General features: G+C 34.3%; 1 protein-coding gene across 6 annotated transcripts in view; it reads left to right on the top strand.

Moving 5' to 3' along the window:
* Nrg3 (neuregulin 3) overlaps window positions 1-19179 on the top strand; it is a 1083337-nt gene that overhangs the window by 951408 nt on the left and 112750 nt on the right. For 3 of the 6 annotated variants that reach the window (XM_021181241.3, XM_029468886.2, XM_029468883.2), the window contains exon 4: window positions 1572-1595. In XM_021181241.3, the coding sequence (XP_021036900.1) occupies window positions 1572-1595 (24 nt within the window). Of the gene's footprint in view, window positions 1-1568; window positions 1596-19179 lie in introns of all 6 variants that reach the window. The other 3 variants (XM_085828553.1, XM_085828554.1, XM_085828552.1) reach the window with 1 other exon arrangement.

Below are 19179 nucleotides of genomic sequence, written 5' to 3'. Positions count from 1 at the left end.
GCATGTTTTTTCATGTAGCACTTACTAAAAGGAAATGGCCAGAGGTTTTACTAGGTGGTCTTCTACTGGTGATGATTGAATTCACTGAGAACAAGAAACTGTCTTTCCACCAGGGATTGAAGAAAGTATTTATCAACACAGTGCAATCAGTGAAAAATTGCTGTGAGGAGAAAGGGATAAATCTGTGTTCTAGAAACACTGTTGCCATTTTTCTTAGTAAAAGTAGACATTTTATAATTTACATAAATTTTTGTCACTTCAAGTGAACTGTAGGCAAGTCAAACTGACTCAGAATGATGAGGTTGCTTGTAGCTGAGGGGAGGGAGATTAAAATACATAGCTTCTGACTAGTATGATGGAAGAGCCCTAAAAGCACTGGTTGTGATGGTGGTGGTGGTGGTCGTGTTGGTGGATGTGGAGGTAGAGGTGGAAGTAAACTTCATGAACTTAGGACAAATGAATTAAGTATATAAAATGACTAAAGTGCTAAAACTGTTTTCTCTCTCTTGCTGAGTGTGTGGGTGGGAGGGTGGGAATGGGGGTTATGCATGTGTGTGTGCTTGTATGTGTGTGAACACATGCACTAATAGTTATGTGTAGTTTTGCATGTTTTCTAGTGAAAATGCTTTTTTTTTTCTAAGCAGGGCACCCCTAAAAGAAGGCCAGTAATTAATTTGGAAACAAATTCAGTTTCAGCAGTCACCTTTTGGCCTCACTTCCCCTTACTCCAGACAAATACTTGTGCAAACAAAAACATTATTAGGTAATGTTGAATTTACATCTTGAGTGAGGACAGGATTAAACAACTGAAAGAAGCAAGACTCTATTTAAATAAATAAGTCAAGCATAGATTGGTACTCTGCTGGCCATGGGCAGACCAGTTGTTCAAGACTGTCTGTGTCTGTGGGCACACAGGAAAAGTGGTGATAGCTTTGCCATTTGCTTTTGTCTGGAGCTATTTAGTCAAGCAGTCACAGGGCTTATGGGTCAGGTACGGTGGATTTGTGTCTTCAATCTAACCAAGATTTTGTGACTTATGTATGGTGTTTGGTTTTCCCAATGCACAATTTGCTCATATAACTCATCCAAGGAAGAATCATCAATTTCTTGAAGTGAAGCACATACCATTATAGGCTTTCATAGCCTGGTTGGGGTTTGTCATTTTTACGAATACAAAAGTACATATAAATTCATATTGAATAAAGCCTTAATCTATAGAGAATCTACAAAGAATATCATGGATTATGAAAAATATTGTACTAGAAAATCTTTGATCACTCCCTCACTTAAAACTTTATTTAGTATATTTTTCTATTTATGCATTTTTATTCCACTAAAAGGCCAAATAATGGTTTATAAGGTTTGTGAAAATAAATATTAAGTGGAATACCAAGAGCTATTAATGTTGGCTGTCTACAAGTTTCATTTATTAAACTAACATAACTAAAATAGAGACATACTCTGTGCCTTGGAAGGATGGCCTTACAAGCATTGATATTCTTGTTTGTATTTTTTTCTAACCCAGTTCTCTTTCTGTTTCCTTTTTTTCCATGCTGACTTGGATGTAGCAGACCACTTGGGGATTGAATTCATGGGTAAGACAAAACAATTTATTCCTTAAGCATTCTGAGATCACTTTGTTACCGTACTTATTGTTCTCCTTCTCCATCTGATTAGAATAAAAATGCTTCATTAGGTCCGACTAACTGTTAAAAAACCTTTTAGAACATTTTACACAAGATAACAGCTCAAAGTAAAAACCTCAATTACATATCCAGTAGGGGGTGTGATGATCAGCATTTCTGAAATTCTGCAAAAATATGATGAGCCTCTAGAACAGTATTTCTCAATGGAACACATTTGTGGTAGACAACAACTCTTTAAAATTATGTATCATTGATTTCTGCTAAAATCCCTTTTCCTCTTACAACCTGACTGTGTTGGTATTTATTAGCACCAGCACTTATTTGTATTGTAAACATGAACCCATTTCCATTAACAAAATTAAAATAACTTATATTAAAATATTGTTAATTGACTGTAAAGTATGTTAATTTATGACACATTCTTGAAATATTCGAATGTCTTCATGGAAATTTACTTTCTATATTCATAGGCAATTGTATTAAAATTGGAGATAATTTTGAGTCTATTACATGTTAAATAAAATGTTGGCTATGAAGTTCAGTATGGGAAGATACTTAGTAGTAAAGAGTTAGAGAAACTGAGAAAATCCACATTTGAATATTGAGTCTTCAAATTCTGCCCATTTGAATCTTAAACTCCAGTTTTTGTTTCCTTACTTAAAGTAGATATGACTTTTTGCTTCATATGTGTTTGCTGCTTGTGAGAATTTAGAGAAATTTACTTGCACTCATTTGTCTACTTGCCCATTCATTCAGAGCATGCTTATCCAGTCTCAGTCAAAAAACAAACAACAAACAAACAAACTGGAGGCAGATTACTAGAGATAAGCTAGGCAAAGGCAAAGCATTTTAATTCTCTTCAGGCAAGATGATATCAGCTTGGATTTGTGAGATGTAAGAAGTATGTGGATAAGCTAGTAAGTGTTTTGAATGGAATATCAATGCTAAAGGATGACTGCAAATTTCACTGTCTGTGTTCTTAGAGAGTGGGTAGGCTGTTACTGGAAACATGCTGACAGTGGAGAACATTCATTGGAGATGTTTATGAGATTAGATATAGAAATGTCAGTTTGGTATACTCTATTTGAGGGAAGATGATAAGTTGGTTTTATTGCTGAAAGTATGCGGATTATAGATTAATGGCCCCATTTTTGTATCAGAATTTCTCTTCTCTGTTTCATGACCTTGCTCATAAGTAGTTTGCTATATGGCTATTTCATCATGGAGAAGGAAGACAGCTCAGCTACTGCATGTTTGAGATACTGATAGGTCAACCAAGTTAAAACACAAGAAGGGCAATGAAACTCACCTGAGGTTTCCATTCAACCGTGAAATGTGTGGCGAGTGTGAAACTAAGTTAAGATGAAATCAAATAATATTCATAATTGAAGTGCATCCACAAATTTGTACCATGAGTAAGATAACTCCCTTGGGTATTAATAGGTAATGATTATGAGAAGAAGTTAGGAGAAAGGAAAAATTTCAAAACTTACTTATGAGGGTAGGCAGAGAGAGAAGCAAACAAATCCATGTGGAGATCAAGGTTTGAGAGGACATGGTTTTGGATCTATTGTATAAGTAGACATTACTGTTGCTCAAGGTAAAACTAGGGTTTTAGCATTGAGATAGAAAATGGTTATTATATTCAAAAGTCTGTGGGCAATGGGAAAGAACTTATTACTTATAGATAAAACTGATACAAAAATAATTCCTCAGTCTAAAAAAAGAAGCAGCATATTGCCAGGTATTAATCTTCTTGCCCAGGACAAGTGGCTCTGGTCAGCAAATGACTGCTTTTCACCTATGTCGTGGTTAGTTGACCCAGGCTGGTTCTTCCCTCTGGCTTCAATATGTCCTCAGTTTAGCTTGTCATCTGCCTCTAGCATATGGATACAAGGACCAAGTTCATTTTTTACTTAAGAGACTTGGTCTGAAATGGCTGATATCACTAGTACCTTAATAGTTTTTATTTTCCCTAAAACTAATCAAATAACTCTGTCATTCCTCAACTGTGACTAGCAAATACAATCCTAGACTCTGTAAAAACAAACAAACAGACAGACAGACAGACAGACAGACAGGCAGACAGACAGACAGACAGTTTTAGTAATTAATACCATAGTAAAAAGCCTGAAGTGTGAAAAGAGTCAGAAGTTTTACAAGAGAAAGAGTTCTTTAGGAGCCAGGGGTATAGATACACAATGTTGTAAACAAAATTAAAGTAGTTTTGTTTGTTTGTTTGTTTGTTTAAATGGAAAAGGAGATTTCAACTATTCATGTAAGATTTCTGTTTTAGTTTCAGTAGGAGAAAATGAAATCAAAGAGACTGTCAATGGCAAAGGCTGCTGAAAGATTTGACTGAGAAATTTTAGAGGAGGAAGAGACTAACACGTATCCATGGGCCACAAGCTACAGAAAGCAATGAGCATGGTCTGTGTGGTGGTGAATATGATAGAGAAAAGAGTAAGCAGTTAGCACTCCTCATTGTTTAATGGCAGTAGGGTATAGGTATAGTTGCATGGGCTTTACCCTCAAAGTCCTATTGAGAAAAATGAGCACTAGGCCTGATTGCTAAAGAAATTTGCTCCACTGGGTTCTGGTGCTTGTAGGGTCTGAGGCTGGATAGTCTATGGTTATTGAACAGAACACCCGGAGACACAGGAATCACCACTCAGCTGGTGGTGGGGCTGGAGCCTTTTAGATGCTGCAAGCAAAGTGGCAGGGTCGCAAATAAAATTGTTTTATGAACTGCTAATCTTCTTTGTTGGGAGAAATAGACCAGACTCCATCATATCAGGAGGCATGTAGCATTGCTGAAATGTATATAGCACAGTGGAACTAAAATGTATCTTGAAAGGTCTACGTGAGAACTCATTAGGTGAAGTGCCATTCATGATCCAAGTAAAATAATAGGTTAGGGTGTAGTTCATCTATATGACACTCAAGCTTAAGGGTATAGCAAGACTTGTAAAAGTAAAATCATAGGTCTAAAGTCTTATAGAAAATGAGTTTTCAATGTCTGATTATTTGGTTCGTGAAATATATATATTGCCTTGAAGGGAAGGCATTGATCATTAAGCTGGAGCTAAGAGGAATGTCTTATATGCAGATAGATGGTGACAGCTGTAGATGCTAGTTCAGAGCAAGAATGGGTTTATAGAATTAGTGAATATACTGTTTCAATTATGTTACATGTCCACTTACACACTTGGTTGAATTTAAATATGTAAAATAATGTTTGTGACTTTGCAAATAAATACCTTGAATTTAATCTGTGATTTCAGAATTGATGTGGACAAAATGTTTTCCATTGAGGATGATGCAATGAAATTACTAAATCAAAATTCATATGGAAAGCAAAGGTGTACCCAATGTTTTTATGGTCCATTGGGGTGCAGATTATATATTTATGCTAACTTTGTTTGCACGTGTGTATATGGGGTGGAAGAGTTGTTTAAATGGAATTTACATTTACAGAGCTCTTAAGTTCACAGCAAAATATGCTACAATATTCAGAGACATCCTGTATATGTCTCACATGTGCACAGCCTCCTAGCTGTTTTGCCCACCAGAGAGGTTCTTGTGTTGTCTCTTGTAGTCCTACATGCACCACTTTTTACCATAAGTTCATGATTTTCACAACAGTGCCCTTACATACTTCTGCATAATGATGTTTATACACTATTAACATTAGCATAAAACATTCACTGCTCTGAATCATCCCACATATGCCTTTCCTTCTCTCAACACTTGTCAATCATGAAATTTTGTTTTGCCTTTCCCAGAATGTCATGAAGTTGGAGTATAATATCTTCATAGGGCAATAAGTTTCTGTGTCTTTTTTTTTTTCATCCTGATGACAGTTTTTCATCCCTCCTCTCCTCCCTGCCTCCTCTACCTACCCCCACACACTTTCCCTTTTCTTCACCCCAGCACTCACTCTTCCGTTTCTCTTCAGAAAAGGGCAAGCCTCCCATGGATATGAACCAGACACAGCATATCAAATTGCAGTAAGACTACACAGCATATCAAATTGCAGTAAGACTAGATAACCCAGTAGGACTAAAATGTCCCAAAAGCAGTCAAAAAGAGTCAGAGACAGCTCCTGCTTCCATAAGTCCCAGAAGATCAATCTAAGCAACTGTAACATGTGCAGAGGGCCTAGGTCAGTCCCATGCATCCACCCTGGTTGTAGCTTTAGTCTCTGTGAGTCTCTATGAATCCAGGTTATTTGAAGCTATGGCTTTTCTTAAGGTGTCCTTGACCACTCTGACTCCTACTATTCTTCCTCCTTTCTGCAGGATTCCCCAGGCTCATCATAATGTTTGGTTGGCTTTAATGTCTTTTTCTTGTTATGGTAGCTCAGGAACATTAGACATATGTGATGTGAAGTACACTGTCAAGAGACATCAATACTCTCCTATCTTTTCTGGATTTTACAGAAAGTGTCCTTTTATTGCTGTGTAATATTCTTGGTACTATTATTATCCAGATCTCCCACAGTTTGATTATTTATTTAACCTTGAAAAAATCGTCTGCTTGTTCCCAAGATTTGACAATTCTCACTATATCTTCATGATAAACACTCATGTGTGTTTTATTTTTGTTAAATCATATCATGTATATACATTGTTTTATGAGAAATTGTTTTACTGTCTTCTACAGTGTCTACTCAACATTGTATTTCAGTTAGAAATGCAGGAACAATATTGTTGCTCCTCATTGTTGCCAGGACTTCAGTACTGCCAGCATTCTTGACTTACCCATGCAAATAGGCATTTAGTGCCTTCACACACTTTCCACTTACCTGTTCCTGGCATCTTGCGTGGAACATATTTTTCACTATGCTAATTTGCCATCTGCAAATCTTTGGTGAGTTGTAGGTCAGTATCTTCTGTAGAATTTTGGCTGTTTTTCTTAATGTAGAATTTTAGAATTTTTTTTTTTTTTTTTTATACTTTAGAAGCATCGTTTCACAGCTACATCTTTTGAAATTGCTTTCTGTCAAGAAATAGCTTCTCTTTATTGTCTTGGCAATACACTTCATAGACAAAATAATATAATTTTACTGAACTGTGATGGTTATTTAATTCTTTCTTTTGTATTACTTACCTTTTAGTGTTTTGTCTAACACGTCATTGACCCCTAATGTCATACTAGGTAATTTTCTAGTGGTGTTATGATTTATTTTGAAAATTTTTTCTGAAGACTGAGACAAACCTATCCACATTTATTTTGGTTGCATGAGATAGATAGCTATTTGAGCATCACTTGTTGCATATGGTATCTTCTCTCAGTTGATTATATCTTTGTATATCAATCTGGACAGTCTCCTCTGTTCTATTTAGCTATCTATAATTCTCTTGTTAGTACCTCACTCTCTTGATTACTATAGCTTTTGAAGAAGTCTTGAAGACAGGCAGTGTCAGCCTTTCTATTGTTATTATTATCATTATCATTATTATTCTTCATTTTCATTATTGTTCTTCAGAACTGAACATGTTAAATTTTGCTTTTCATTTCCTCTTATCTTTTGAATCAGTTTACAAAGAGTGAAAATATGACTCATGAAGGTTTGTACATGGATTATATTGATTATACAGGCAAAGTTAGGAAAGCTTGGTTTCTTAACAACATTGCTTCTTCCCATAAATAGTTATGAATTTGCTTTTTAGTCATTAGATTATTTTTCAGGATTCTTTGTTTTTTTCATATAGCCTTTTATATGTGTTTGGAAACTTATCCCTAAGCACTTTACTTTGCAGAAATGATAACACAACTATAGTTTGTGTGTGTGTGTGTGTGTTTATGAGTTTAATTTCTAATTCTACTTGTTCATTATTGGTACTTAGGACAATGGTTACCTTTTGTTCATTAAATATCTACTGCATAGTTATAATTATTTATTAGTTCCTCAAACATTTTATTGCTCTTGATGCTCCTATATTGTTTTACATTTGTGTATTAAAGCAGAGAGAGAGAGAGAGAGAGAGAGAGAGAGAGAGAGAGAGAGAGAGAGAGAGAAAGAAAGAAAGAAAGAAAGAAAGAAAGAAAGAAAGAAAGAAAGATTTCTTCTTCCTTTCTAATTTACATAGTTTTAGCTCCTTGTTTTATTTGATCATCAGGATTGGCAGTATCATACTGAAAATTCTATAAGAGGGAAATGCTTACTTTCTTCCTGATATAGTGAAAACATTGAGTTCCTTATCATTTAGTATTAAATATGGGATATTTATAAATATGCTTGCTGAAGTTGATGATGTCTTCTCAATTCCTACTTTTCCTAGAGTTTCTATCTACAAATGATCTTTGCAAGTACTCTTTCTCAATCTATAGCTATGATCATGGAATTGAAATGAAAGATTACATTAATTACTTTTCAATTGTTGAAACAGCCTTGCATACTAGGAAAATTTAACATGATAATGTCTAATCTTGTTTTATTGAGTCCTAGGATACCTTCTTTCTAAACTCTCCCATCTAGATTTGAATAATATTAATTTCCTTTTTTACTTGAGGTACAATACATTTCACAAAATAATACAAGCACATGTTTTAGTGCATGTGTTTTCACCAAGATTTAAAATTCCCAAAGAGTAGGCATAGCTGTGTTCCTGATGATCAGCTCCACAGTTTAAAATCTTCAAAGAGCTACGAAAAAATTCCTATTTTACACTAGGCTTCAAATCATATGCCTAAAGCCTCCTGCTACTATTTAATCTTCACATACTTTTCCCAGTTACTATATGCCAGATACATTGAAGATACAGATATATATTTCAATCTTTTAACACCAAAGTGCCCTAGGATTGAAAAGAATTAAAATTAATCAGTGCTATAAATTGTTATGGGAAAAAACCCAACAAGAGGAAGAAATGAAGAAGCTATTAAGTGCACGTGGAAAGCATTAGGACAGGATCCCAGTACAGGAGGCATCAGAGTAGCAGCCAAATGGATAAGTAGCATTAATGGTGCCACAGTGGAAAATTATATGACTTCTTTCTGCTTCTACATTACTCTGATCTTGCTCTTTCAGGTTCATTCTCTGGGTCTAAGAGTTGTCTAGCTTTAGAGCTAGAGAGAGAAGATCAACTTCACTAAAAAGAATTAACCAAAACCCTTTTCTGGTTAATTTATTAACTTTAAGAGATAATTATACAATGTAATAATCCATGTCAAATCCATTGTCTGTGAAACTGTCAAAATTCAGAAATATTTTTCCTTAATTATATTCATAGATTTTTCTTAATGACTGTGGGATTTGTACCATGAAACATTCAAAAACAAATACTAATATGGAATACACTGTCAGTTAAAGGCTGAAGTTAACTGTCACAATTAGGGCAACAATTTAGAGATACATATAAGATACAGAATTTTGTTTTAAAAATTAAAATTATAGAATTGACTGTAAACCGGTAACAAATTTCCTTTTAGTTTGTGTCTTAAGCTTTGTTTATTTGTTATGCTAAAAATAGAAGCTTTTAGGATCCTATGTAAGAAGTTTGTCTCAAGATGTGGCTACTTAAGATATGGAAAAAAGTGAACTTCCTTGAAAGCCCAAGTCTCTATTGGATTATGTAAAACCAGTCACTCCTTCATATGTGATACTTGCTCAAAAAATATATCAAACTGGCCACATTGATAATGAAAATATTTTCTCAAAAACACCAAGATATTTCTTCTCAAGTACTCAGTCATAGAACATTTTTCCTATGTTCACTGGAGTTATTTGTTACTCAACAGTTTTATCTGACCATGCCATGATGCATTTCATTATCTAAGAATCAAATATACTTGTATAATTACAAGTGTAATGTCCTTTGGAAACTTTGTCAAAACACAGGAAAGGCTATCATGTGAAGTATCTTTTGTGCAAATGTCTTTTTTTCTCATTTGAAAAATACACTGTTTATATTCATATTTATTGAATATTCTATTTGTTGTTTGACCTTGTTTCAAGTATATTATAATATATTTATATATGGTGTGTTTGAAGAAAGTCTAGAATAATTCTGAAATTCAAATCACAGAATTTTAGAAAATCATGTTTTTATTAAACTCTTAAATTATAGTAAGGTAATTGTTTATTTTGAACTTAAAACAAGCCATTGAGTTTTCTGCTAGAAGATATATGGGTTATAATACATTATAATTATATGATGTTATTTATATACATAATTTTGGAATTAACAAATTTATTATTCCAAGTTGGTCATATGTTAAGTAGCTTTCTATCCATTTTTATAGCAGAATATTTAATGTATTTTAGTGGTCACTAAAGAAAGTCTCATAAGAAATGGCCAGATTCTAATTTTACTCAGATGACATTAAGAATGGATATCATAAACGAATCTGTATAGTTTTCCTTTAAGTCTAACAGGCTCACAGTTAAGTGAATTAAACTTTTTGATTTAATTTGTGAATTTTCATTACAAATATGGAAGTGGGAATCTTTCTTTGCCTAGATAATGACTGTGAATTAGAATTATTTGGAAACAAAAGGGTTGTCATTGATTTATAAACACAATGTTGTCTTATTACAAAATAAATTGGTAACTTGTGGACAAACTATTTATAGTGTGTTTTCAGAGGGAATGTAGCCAAAGGGTATAGTTTTCATACACTATTTGCTATGTTAAACTTCCTGAACAATCAACTTTGTTAAATTATCATAACAATATTGAATAGTATGTGCCAGAAAAGTTGTAGGATCTTTTGAAGTCTCAAAAAAGCATATTGTAGATCCTTTTACATAGTGATCATACATGTGTTTTGAGAGACTGGATTGGAATGTCAATAGGGAAAAGGTTCATCAGACTGTTGTACTGAGCAAATATCATACACCAGAGAATATCAACTACAGGCAGTTATAGCCCAATATTCAACAGTAATCTTTTTTAATTCCTGAGATATAAATTTAAATATATCAGTATATTTCTAATTATTTCTGCAAGGTTAAAAATGAATATGAATGAATGTATATTTATAGGCAAAATTCCTATAAATTCCAGGATCAACTAATAAACTATTTTTGTAGATACCATGGGAAGTCTTAAACTATTAAAAAAAAGTGGTGCTCTTCACATAAACATAAACACAAAAAGATTTTTCCTAGGGTATCAATGTGCTATTTTCCACAAAGCTGCTATACAAGTCCATTGGTATTTACTTTGGAGGTAGTGAATTCAACAGTTTGTGGTATATGGCGAAACATGAATTTTATCATGTTTATGATAGGAAATTTGAGATAATGAGTTACTTTTGAAGAATTAAGATCATTTAGGAGTAAGACTTCCAGTTGCTTCTAGAGAAACACTTTTTGCATAAATAAGCACATAGGTTAATTGTCATTAGGATATTATATTTTTGTAATAGGTGACTTTCTTCTTCAGATAGAAATACGTAATTTATAACAGATAATATTGGATTTTAGAATTGTCAAATCTTACACAAAAGAATCCAATAATTTAAAGATTTCCAAACAGATTATACTAACACACCAAATATATACATGGGTTCATGTCTTCATAACTTCAAAGTCTATTTCAAAGATTTAGAATGTACAATAAAATTTGAGAAATTAAGAGAAGCAAAAATGTTTAGATTGTTACAAGGAAGTAATTTTTAAAACAAATTTAAAAAGTAGTCACTCCTTTTATATCTAATTCTTTATGAACTTTAATTTAGAAATTAATTTAAAGATCTGGGAAAGGGGATGGGGAGAAATGGAGGAGTAAGAAGAAGAGGAGGAGAAAGAGGAGGAGGAGGAAGAGAGAGAGAGAGAGAGAGAGAGAGAGCCTCATGGTAGGCGTGATTAGTAATCTTATGATGGTTCAGCTAATCAGAGTATTGGGAAAACCATCAAAGGCGGGCATTGTGCCAGGTCAGAGCTCTATCTATAATAAGTCATGTATAACAAACACTCAGATTGTCACTTCAGTGCTTGGAGAGATTTATAAACCAATTGATGAAAACCATTTAGGGTTAATTTTATTTTTCTTCTACTTTTACAGGACAGAGTGGTGTTTCCTAAACACATTTAGAATGTTAACATCAATAATATTTTGTATATGTTAGCTATTTCAAATGTAATTCAACATGCAGTATTTTTGAATTATGATGGATCTAGTGGATCCTAACTCCATTATTAGACTGGGAGTACTTGCATGGCTTAAACACACACACACACACACACAGACACACAGACACACACACAGACACACACACACACACAGAGGTCTTTGAAAAAAACATGTTGGGATACTGTATTCTATTTTTCTCCTGAAGATTTTTAAACCCTTTGTGATGCTTCTGTAAATTTGTGAAACCTAGAAAGACAGGGAATGTGTGTAACCTTTTAAAATTTACTTATCTAAAGAATGATGTTTCATGGACCTAAGAAACCATGGGGGAAAAGAACACAATGGAGTGGATGTCTTCATCACATTGCAGCAATTAAGGTGATTTTTTTTCCTTAGAGAAAATAATAAGATTGCTGTAGTGTAGAGATAAAGAAAAGAAGGAACAGAAAGGGAAAAAAAAGGAAGAAAGAAAGTGAATAAAGGGCATGAAGGGAAAGGGGTTTGTGGAAGTGTCAAGTTGATTGAATTGAATAACCACGTATGTGATGGATGCTTTTGGACATGGCTGGTAAAAAGGCAGATCCGACTCTGCTAACCTTGTCTGAGTTCAGAAGGAAGAACCACCTTCTGTCCTGTCTCGGGAAAGCATTCTGAGGTTTCTGGCAGGAGAATGATCAAATGTCCCTTGAACAAGTTCTTGTCTTTAGCCATGTATAGTTTGCTTGTAGGCATTATGGACATCGTTCCAGAAGACAGGCCAAATATTCACCAAACACCAGTTGTTTGAGCAGCTCTGCGGGCAACACAAAGATGAGTTCAGATGTAGAGCAAATGGCCAAAGAAAGCCAGGAAGCAGGAGGTTAAGGTAGGGCCTTATAGGGCAAATGTAGGGAACAGGCAAAAGGTCTTTCTTCAGACAGCATTGGAAATATCCTAGTGAAGATGTTAGAATCTGTGGGACCAGAATGAGGTAATGTGCAAATATGAGTACTTATCAAATGTAAGGACATTGATTCATATTAGCAAAGGAAAGAACACTATAATAATGAAGTTGTATTTAAAATTTAAATTAAATTGGGTAATTTTCCCATGTAAATATCTTGGTGTATTTAAAATGAAATCTACCCAATAAAAATTACCTAATCATTCACAGTCGGACTTTGTCTGTCTCCTTGACAGCCACAGCCATATTATTTTTCTCCCTTGTTCTATCTACCTCAGGGCCCTTAATCTATAATTTGAGGACTGTGTCATATTTACCTAAATGTGTTTGGCTCCTTCCCAGAAAAAAAGGACTAATTTCCAAGATATTTAACCTATGACTATAGTCAACACATTCTAACTCTTAGGAAGCAGACACCTTTGTTACTTCCCTTATATTTATTACTGTCCTGGATTTGTTTGTTCATTGTCCTTTTATAAGCTTTTTGTTGTCCTTTTAATAAATTCAGGAAATAACTTGTCCTACCAAATACATGAAAATATCTAATTAATGAAAGCGCTCTTTACATATATAACACTACTGTCATTCCTTACTTTTTTATATAAGTTAATGTCATTTTCAAATTGCTAGGTCATCAGACATTCGATGATGAAACTTTCTCTGAATATTGGAATACACTTCAGACTATTGCTGCATTTTCAATATGCAACATTTCTGCACATATTCAGCATTAACTCTATCATACATGTACATGATTAATTATAAGTTGTTAACATGTAAATAGCTAAAAATTTCTCTTTTGGCACTTAACCCAAGATGTGAATTTTAAAGAAAGTTATATATTATGTAAATCAGCAAGTTAAAATAATGCCATTTGCCAGAATTACAATTTTTAGAGAGTTACTGGATTTATACCATTTCCACTGTATCCTCTTTTCTAATTTTTCTTGAGTTCCCCAACTCCTTAAATAGCTGACCTCTTCTTTAATTAAAACACACTCTATGTTACATAGCAGTCTTCTCGTTGGAAAAATCAGTTCTATGATGGCAGAGCTTTCTCAGTACTTTGTCTCCAGTCCCATGCTAAGCAGAAGAGCTGACTATTGAATGAGTTCATTCCTTAAAAGTATATTCAAATATTATGAAGCTTTTGTTAACATTTAAGAAGCTTAGATGGTGAAAGATATAAAACAAACAAACAAACAACACATGGGAGAAACACCATTCACACACAAGTCCAGGGGGCCTTAATTCACCTTGTCTATCAAAAACCTGTATTCTTCCTAGCTATTTCTCCTGTTCATTTTCACGTTGAAGACACGATGTTCCTCTAAATGAAGCCTTCTCCAAGCCACAGCTTACAGTTCATTTAGGAATACTGTTTGGTGATGTGATAGGAATACGTCTTTTCAACAGGACTGGGCCCAGATGGAAAACTCAAGTGAACTCTGTTTCTCAGCTAGGTTAGCTGCCTGAGTGATATCTCTACCTGTGCTTTTGTGGAACTTTAAACATGAAATGCATGGAATTACCATCCTAAAGGTGTGTTTGGCCTTTGAATGGGAAAAAAATTAATATTGCACTTATTTTACTGTCGCTGGAAATGCTAGGAAGAGCAGAGTTCTTGATGTATACACCAGGGAACTCTCTAACTCTGGATGGTGTGTCTGTGTGCCTGGTGACAGAGGAAGACATAAGCATGCAAGAAAATATTTTGTTCATTGCGAACATGAAAAAAAGTTAGAAGTGAAAGCAACTGGATAATATAGAACATGAAACATGATTGTTTCCATAATGGTTCCAGAGCCCAATCTTATCCCTTATACCCTCCCGGTGCAAAAACTGCTATTCTTTCACCCCCTCTGTGCTCAGCCCCAAGCATTTGGATTAAGATTTAGTGGTAGAAATTTTTCTGTAAATAAGGTTGTCTAATTTAGTGAATAAAACTGTAATTAATTTCAATTTCTATCATGCAGCATGTTTTTGATGACTGCACCTCATATTGCTGTGGAGTGCATTTATACCAAACCTATACTTTTTTGCATTAAATTAAACTTGGAGTTGAGTATTTTGAATGGAAATCTTAGTTCTAGAGCAATGAACTCAAGTTAGAACTATCTATGCTATGATCCATTTCCATCTCACTTGCAAGCCCGCATTGAAAGATGGTTATGAGTGACTCAGATGGGTATCAACAGACAAAAGATAAGAAGAATAAATACACACACATGGAGAGAGAGGGGGGAGAGAGAGGGAAAAAGAAGAAGAAGGAGGAGGAAGAGGAGGGGGAGGAGGAGGAGAAAGAAGAAGAAGAAGAAGAAGAAGAAGAAGAAGAAGAAGAAGAAGAAGAAGAAGAAGAAGAAGAAGAAGAAGAAGAAGAAGAAGAAGAAGAAGAAGAAGGAGAAGAAGAAGAAGAAAGAGGAGAAGAGACAAGAGACAAGAGAGACAGGAGGAAGAAAAGGAAGGCAGCAATAGAAAAGGAGTGTGCTGCATATCCAGGAACAAGAAGTACACACAAATCATACTAAGCTGTTCCAAATTACCTCTTGTCAACTCTGGTTGTTTAATAAGGCAGATGCAGCCTGTGAGCTCATTGGTTCCCAGCATGCTGAGTACTGCTGTCAGAGAAATTGATGAAGTATTTGAAAGCCAAGTGCTTATTGTTAGTAAACTAGCTTAATATCTCAGGTACAGATGCTTCAAAAAAATGACAGTACACAAACTCAGTTTATCAGCCTTTTAGAGCAAACGCAGCATTTAAAGCAGCAGAAGAGGCAGTGCGGGGAGACATTAATGAAGTGCTAACAGCTGTATCTTCATCTCTTTACCAGTCATTTGTTTTCCTATTGTGTTCAGGCTGCCAACTTCAGTCAGAAACAGGTTTATTTGAGGACATGAGACCTTTCACCCATATAGGGTAAAATGTCTTCTACAGCAGTCCCTAAAATTGCAATAGTAGAGAGAGTCTGGCACTCTGTAGTTGGGAGAAACAGGGATGCCATGGCACCCAGCAGTGTGACTTTGTACACATATTTTGAATTCAGGCTAATAAGCATCACATTTTAATTCTATCACCTATAGTTTTTGAGACACACAGTCTGTCTCTTTGAATGTCTTCCTGTGGAATTATATTCTTCACTTTCTATACATTTAAACCAATATCTATTTGCACCTTAAAGCTTACTAGTATGAGATTTATAATGTAAGACATCATGTATTCATTTCTTGGCATATAGTCCCAAATATTTAATGTATATTAGTGTATTTGATAAGTTCTCTCTCTCTCTCTCTCTCTCTCTTTCTCTCTCTCTGCATGTGTGTGTGTGTGTGTAGAAATCACATGCACAGACACACAGACAGATTCAACTGGCCATGTATTCTTGAGTTCCCTTCAGTACTTTCTTGCAGCACATTCATTGGGCAAGCTTAGAGAATTTCATCTAGGGGGCTATAGAGGTACAATAGAGGTGATAGAAACTCACTCAAATGGAGATGCCTGCCTCTCCTGTAAGCCTATGTGGGAACTAATTTACTACCAACTTTAGCCACAGAAAAAGCAAACCTCTTTATTAACTGGAATAGGTGTCCATAATAATGGTATCAGTCTCAGTCATATGAGCCATGTTATCTAAGCAAATCATATTTAATGCTGAGTCCTTCTCTCAGATTCCACCAAGCCTGCCTCCATCTTTACTCACTTTCTTTGTTACACTATTTCTTCCTATTGTCCCATCCTCAACAATTTAGGATCATGTTCTCCTCTTCCAGCACTCTGTGGTATTCTATGCTTATCTTTCTTTATGTATTTTATTTCTTCATGTTATAGCACTGAGACCCCAAAGCCTTTCCTAAATCTGTTGATTATGTATTCTGCTTAACTTTACTAGTTTACAATATCACTGAGGGTTATATTTTTTCTCCATGTACACTGTGAATTCCTCACTATAGCATTGTCTCCAAGTGTGAACTGTGTTATCTAAAACAAGCCAAAATGAAAATATTTACTAATTTGCAGCTCTTTTCAGCATAGCAATGAAAGGAGAGTTGAGCTATAGAGAAAGAAAAAGGTAATTATTCCCCACAAACCCAATATAGAGTGAAGGCCGGGTCAAACTACTACCATAAAAATTTCTGTTCACACAGGAGAACATAAGACAGAAAATTACCTCTCTCTGATCCAATAAAGTTTTTCGCCTAGTAGGAAAAATATTAACTCTTTGTATAGGTCTCAGAGGTAACTTACATCATGTTCATCCTAGTTTATTTGTTGAAAGTAAATCAACCAGGTCTAGCTCACATTGAAGGAAAATAATTATCTATAAGGAAACAGTGATGATGAAGTATCCCTAAGTCTGCATGCTATAAACTATCCTAGAGCTTTTGGGAAGCAGATCTTCAAATTCCATACACGATTAACGCCTATGTCAATATCATTAATTGTGTCCTTCTCAATATTACTACCCTGTGGATGATACACCCTACAAACAGGCTTTTAATCACAGTGAAGGCTTGACTAGTGGTCAGATTAGCTGCAAATGGCAACCTCTGCATGGGTGGACATATGAGAGCAGACGATTTTAAGTATAAGAAAGTTATTCACCTATAAAACTGATGCATGTCTCACAGCCACAGCCATGTTATTGGGATGACACAATATAATTAATTTAGAGGAAACCAACATCCCCATCACTTCAGACACTCATATCTTGGCCTTACTCCAGATGACAGGATTTAAAATGTACTTGCAGGGGAATTTAATTGTTCAAGAACATGTTATATATGAAGTCATGAGTCTCTTTTCCTATTTAGAAAAAAAAAACACCAAAAAACAAAAACAAAAAAAAAACAAAGGCACTGGAAAGAATATGGTGATTTTAAAATGTTTTTATTTTGCTTAAAGTCCAACATGTACTTATGTGTCTATTTTGAAACAATTCTGCAGTTAAATAACTCCTCTCTTGGTCTCACTTTTCTTACCTGAAAGACAGGCAACACTTACTTGAGTATTTCATGCAATTGTTGAAACTACTAAGGTATTTTCCAGTCTACTTGTATCTGTCCTTTAATTTTTACCTTCACCTCTTTGTCTGTCTAGTGATCCTGTCAAGTGCTCCTTGCTCACCCACCTTCTCCTGCCTTACTCTTTGGCACCACTTACTACATTCGCTATCAACTTCTCCATTAGCTCTTTCTTGAACTCAAGAAAATTTTGTTTTGTTGTTATTTCTCCATGTTATAAGACGTTTTCAATTTAAAGTATATAATAAATGTCATGATCTTAGAATAGCTCATGTGTAATACATGATTGAAAGTATTTCAATTTAAATTCCTTATTACTCTTTCCAACTGTAATTTTATCTCCACAATTGTAATGATTTTACTACAAATCCCTATATGCCTTCTGTCACTTTTTACACCTTGGGTATTATAGTGAGAAATTTGATCCTTTTAAAAAACATATTTGGATTGAGTTTTATTGGTATTAATTTTTATTGGTATAAATATTACTCTGAATTTTTTTACAACTAGTCCATATTTGTAAAAGATATAATAGTGTTTTACTTAGCTTTATGTATGAACCTTTTAAACACTAAGGAAACATATAAAAGAAAAGGTCTTTGCCTCACATATTATGTTTGTTTGATATACACTTTAGACAATAAAAATATCTCTGGGTTACTATTAGAAAAATAAGCCAAAGACTGATTTTGACCATTCTTGGCATAATAATAGATCTGACATGAATACTTGAGTAAAATATAGGACTCTGTAAATAATTCTTTCCTTTGGCATTTTTTTAAACATTTTTCTTTCTCATTGATAGAGAACACACAGGTGTTTGTGTGCATTGACTCTTATGGTGACAAATTTTATCATTCTGTCCTGTGGATACATTCTTTGAGAACTTAGTTTATAGTGAGTGTGGATGCTTTTATTTTTAGGATGGGCTCACAACCTCAGAATGGCAGTTGAAGCTTTTTATGTCTTCTATTTGCTTGACATTATAAATGGAAAATGGATTTGATTTATTAAAATCAGCCTGTTCTCACCCACTCATAGACACATGTATCTATACATCATTTAAAATGAAATTAACCCACTAGATATATAAATAAATGGTGATATCTAAAACATCTTTTAGAGAAATTGTGCTGTGTCACTTGACAGCAAACCCCTATGGAATCTTGGAAAGTGGTTAATATATAATTTTGTTTGAGAATCTGTCATACCAATGCTAGCTCATGTGTATGCTTCTCTATTATTTAAATATTACCATGCAAACCTTGCTAGGTTGAATTTCTCTAGCAGAACTCATGTTTCATGAAATACATTTGATTTATTACCTCAGTTTCAACATTGTTTCATGTTAAAATGATTACATTTCTTGTTCCTATTATTTATCTTCTTATTTATGGTCTAACTTTTCTTTATTTGTTTGTATGTTTTTTTTCTTTGCCTTGTATATCAAGTCTCTTCACCAACACCTATTAAATACATATGAATC

The sequence above is a fragment of the Mus caroli genome, unplaced genomic scaffold (assembly GCF_978045245.1).
Source record: "Mus caroli unplaced genomic scaffold, Mus_caroli_1 scaffold_12, whole genome shotgun sequence".
In the NCBI taxonomy this organism is placed as follows: Eukaryota; Metazoa; Chordata; class Mammalia; order Rodentia; family Muridae; genus Mus; species Mus caroli.
This window is presented reverse-complemented; position numbering and strand designations above follow the sequence as displayed.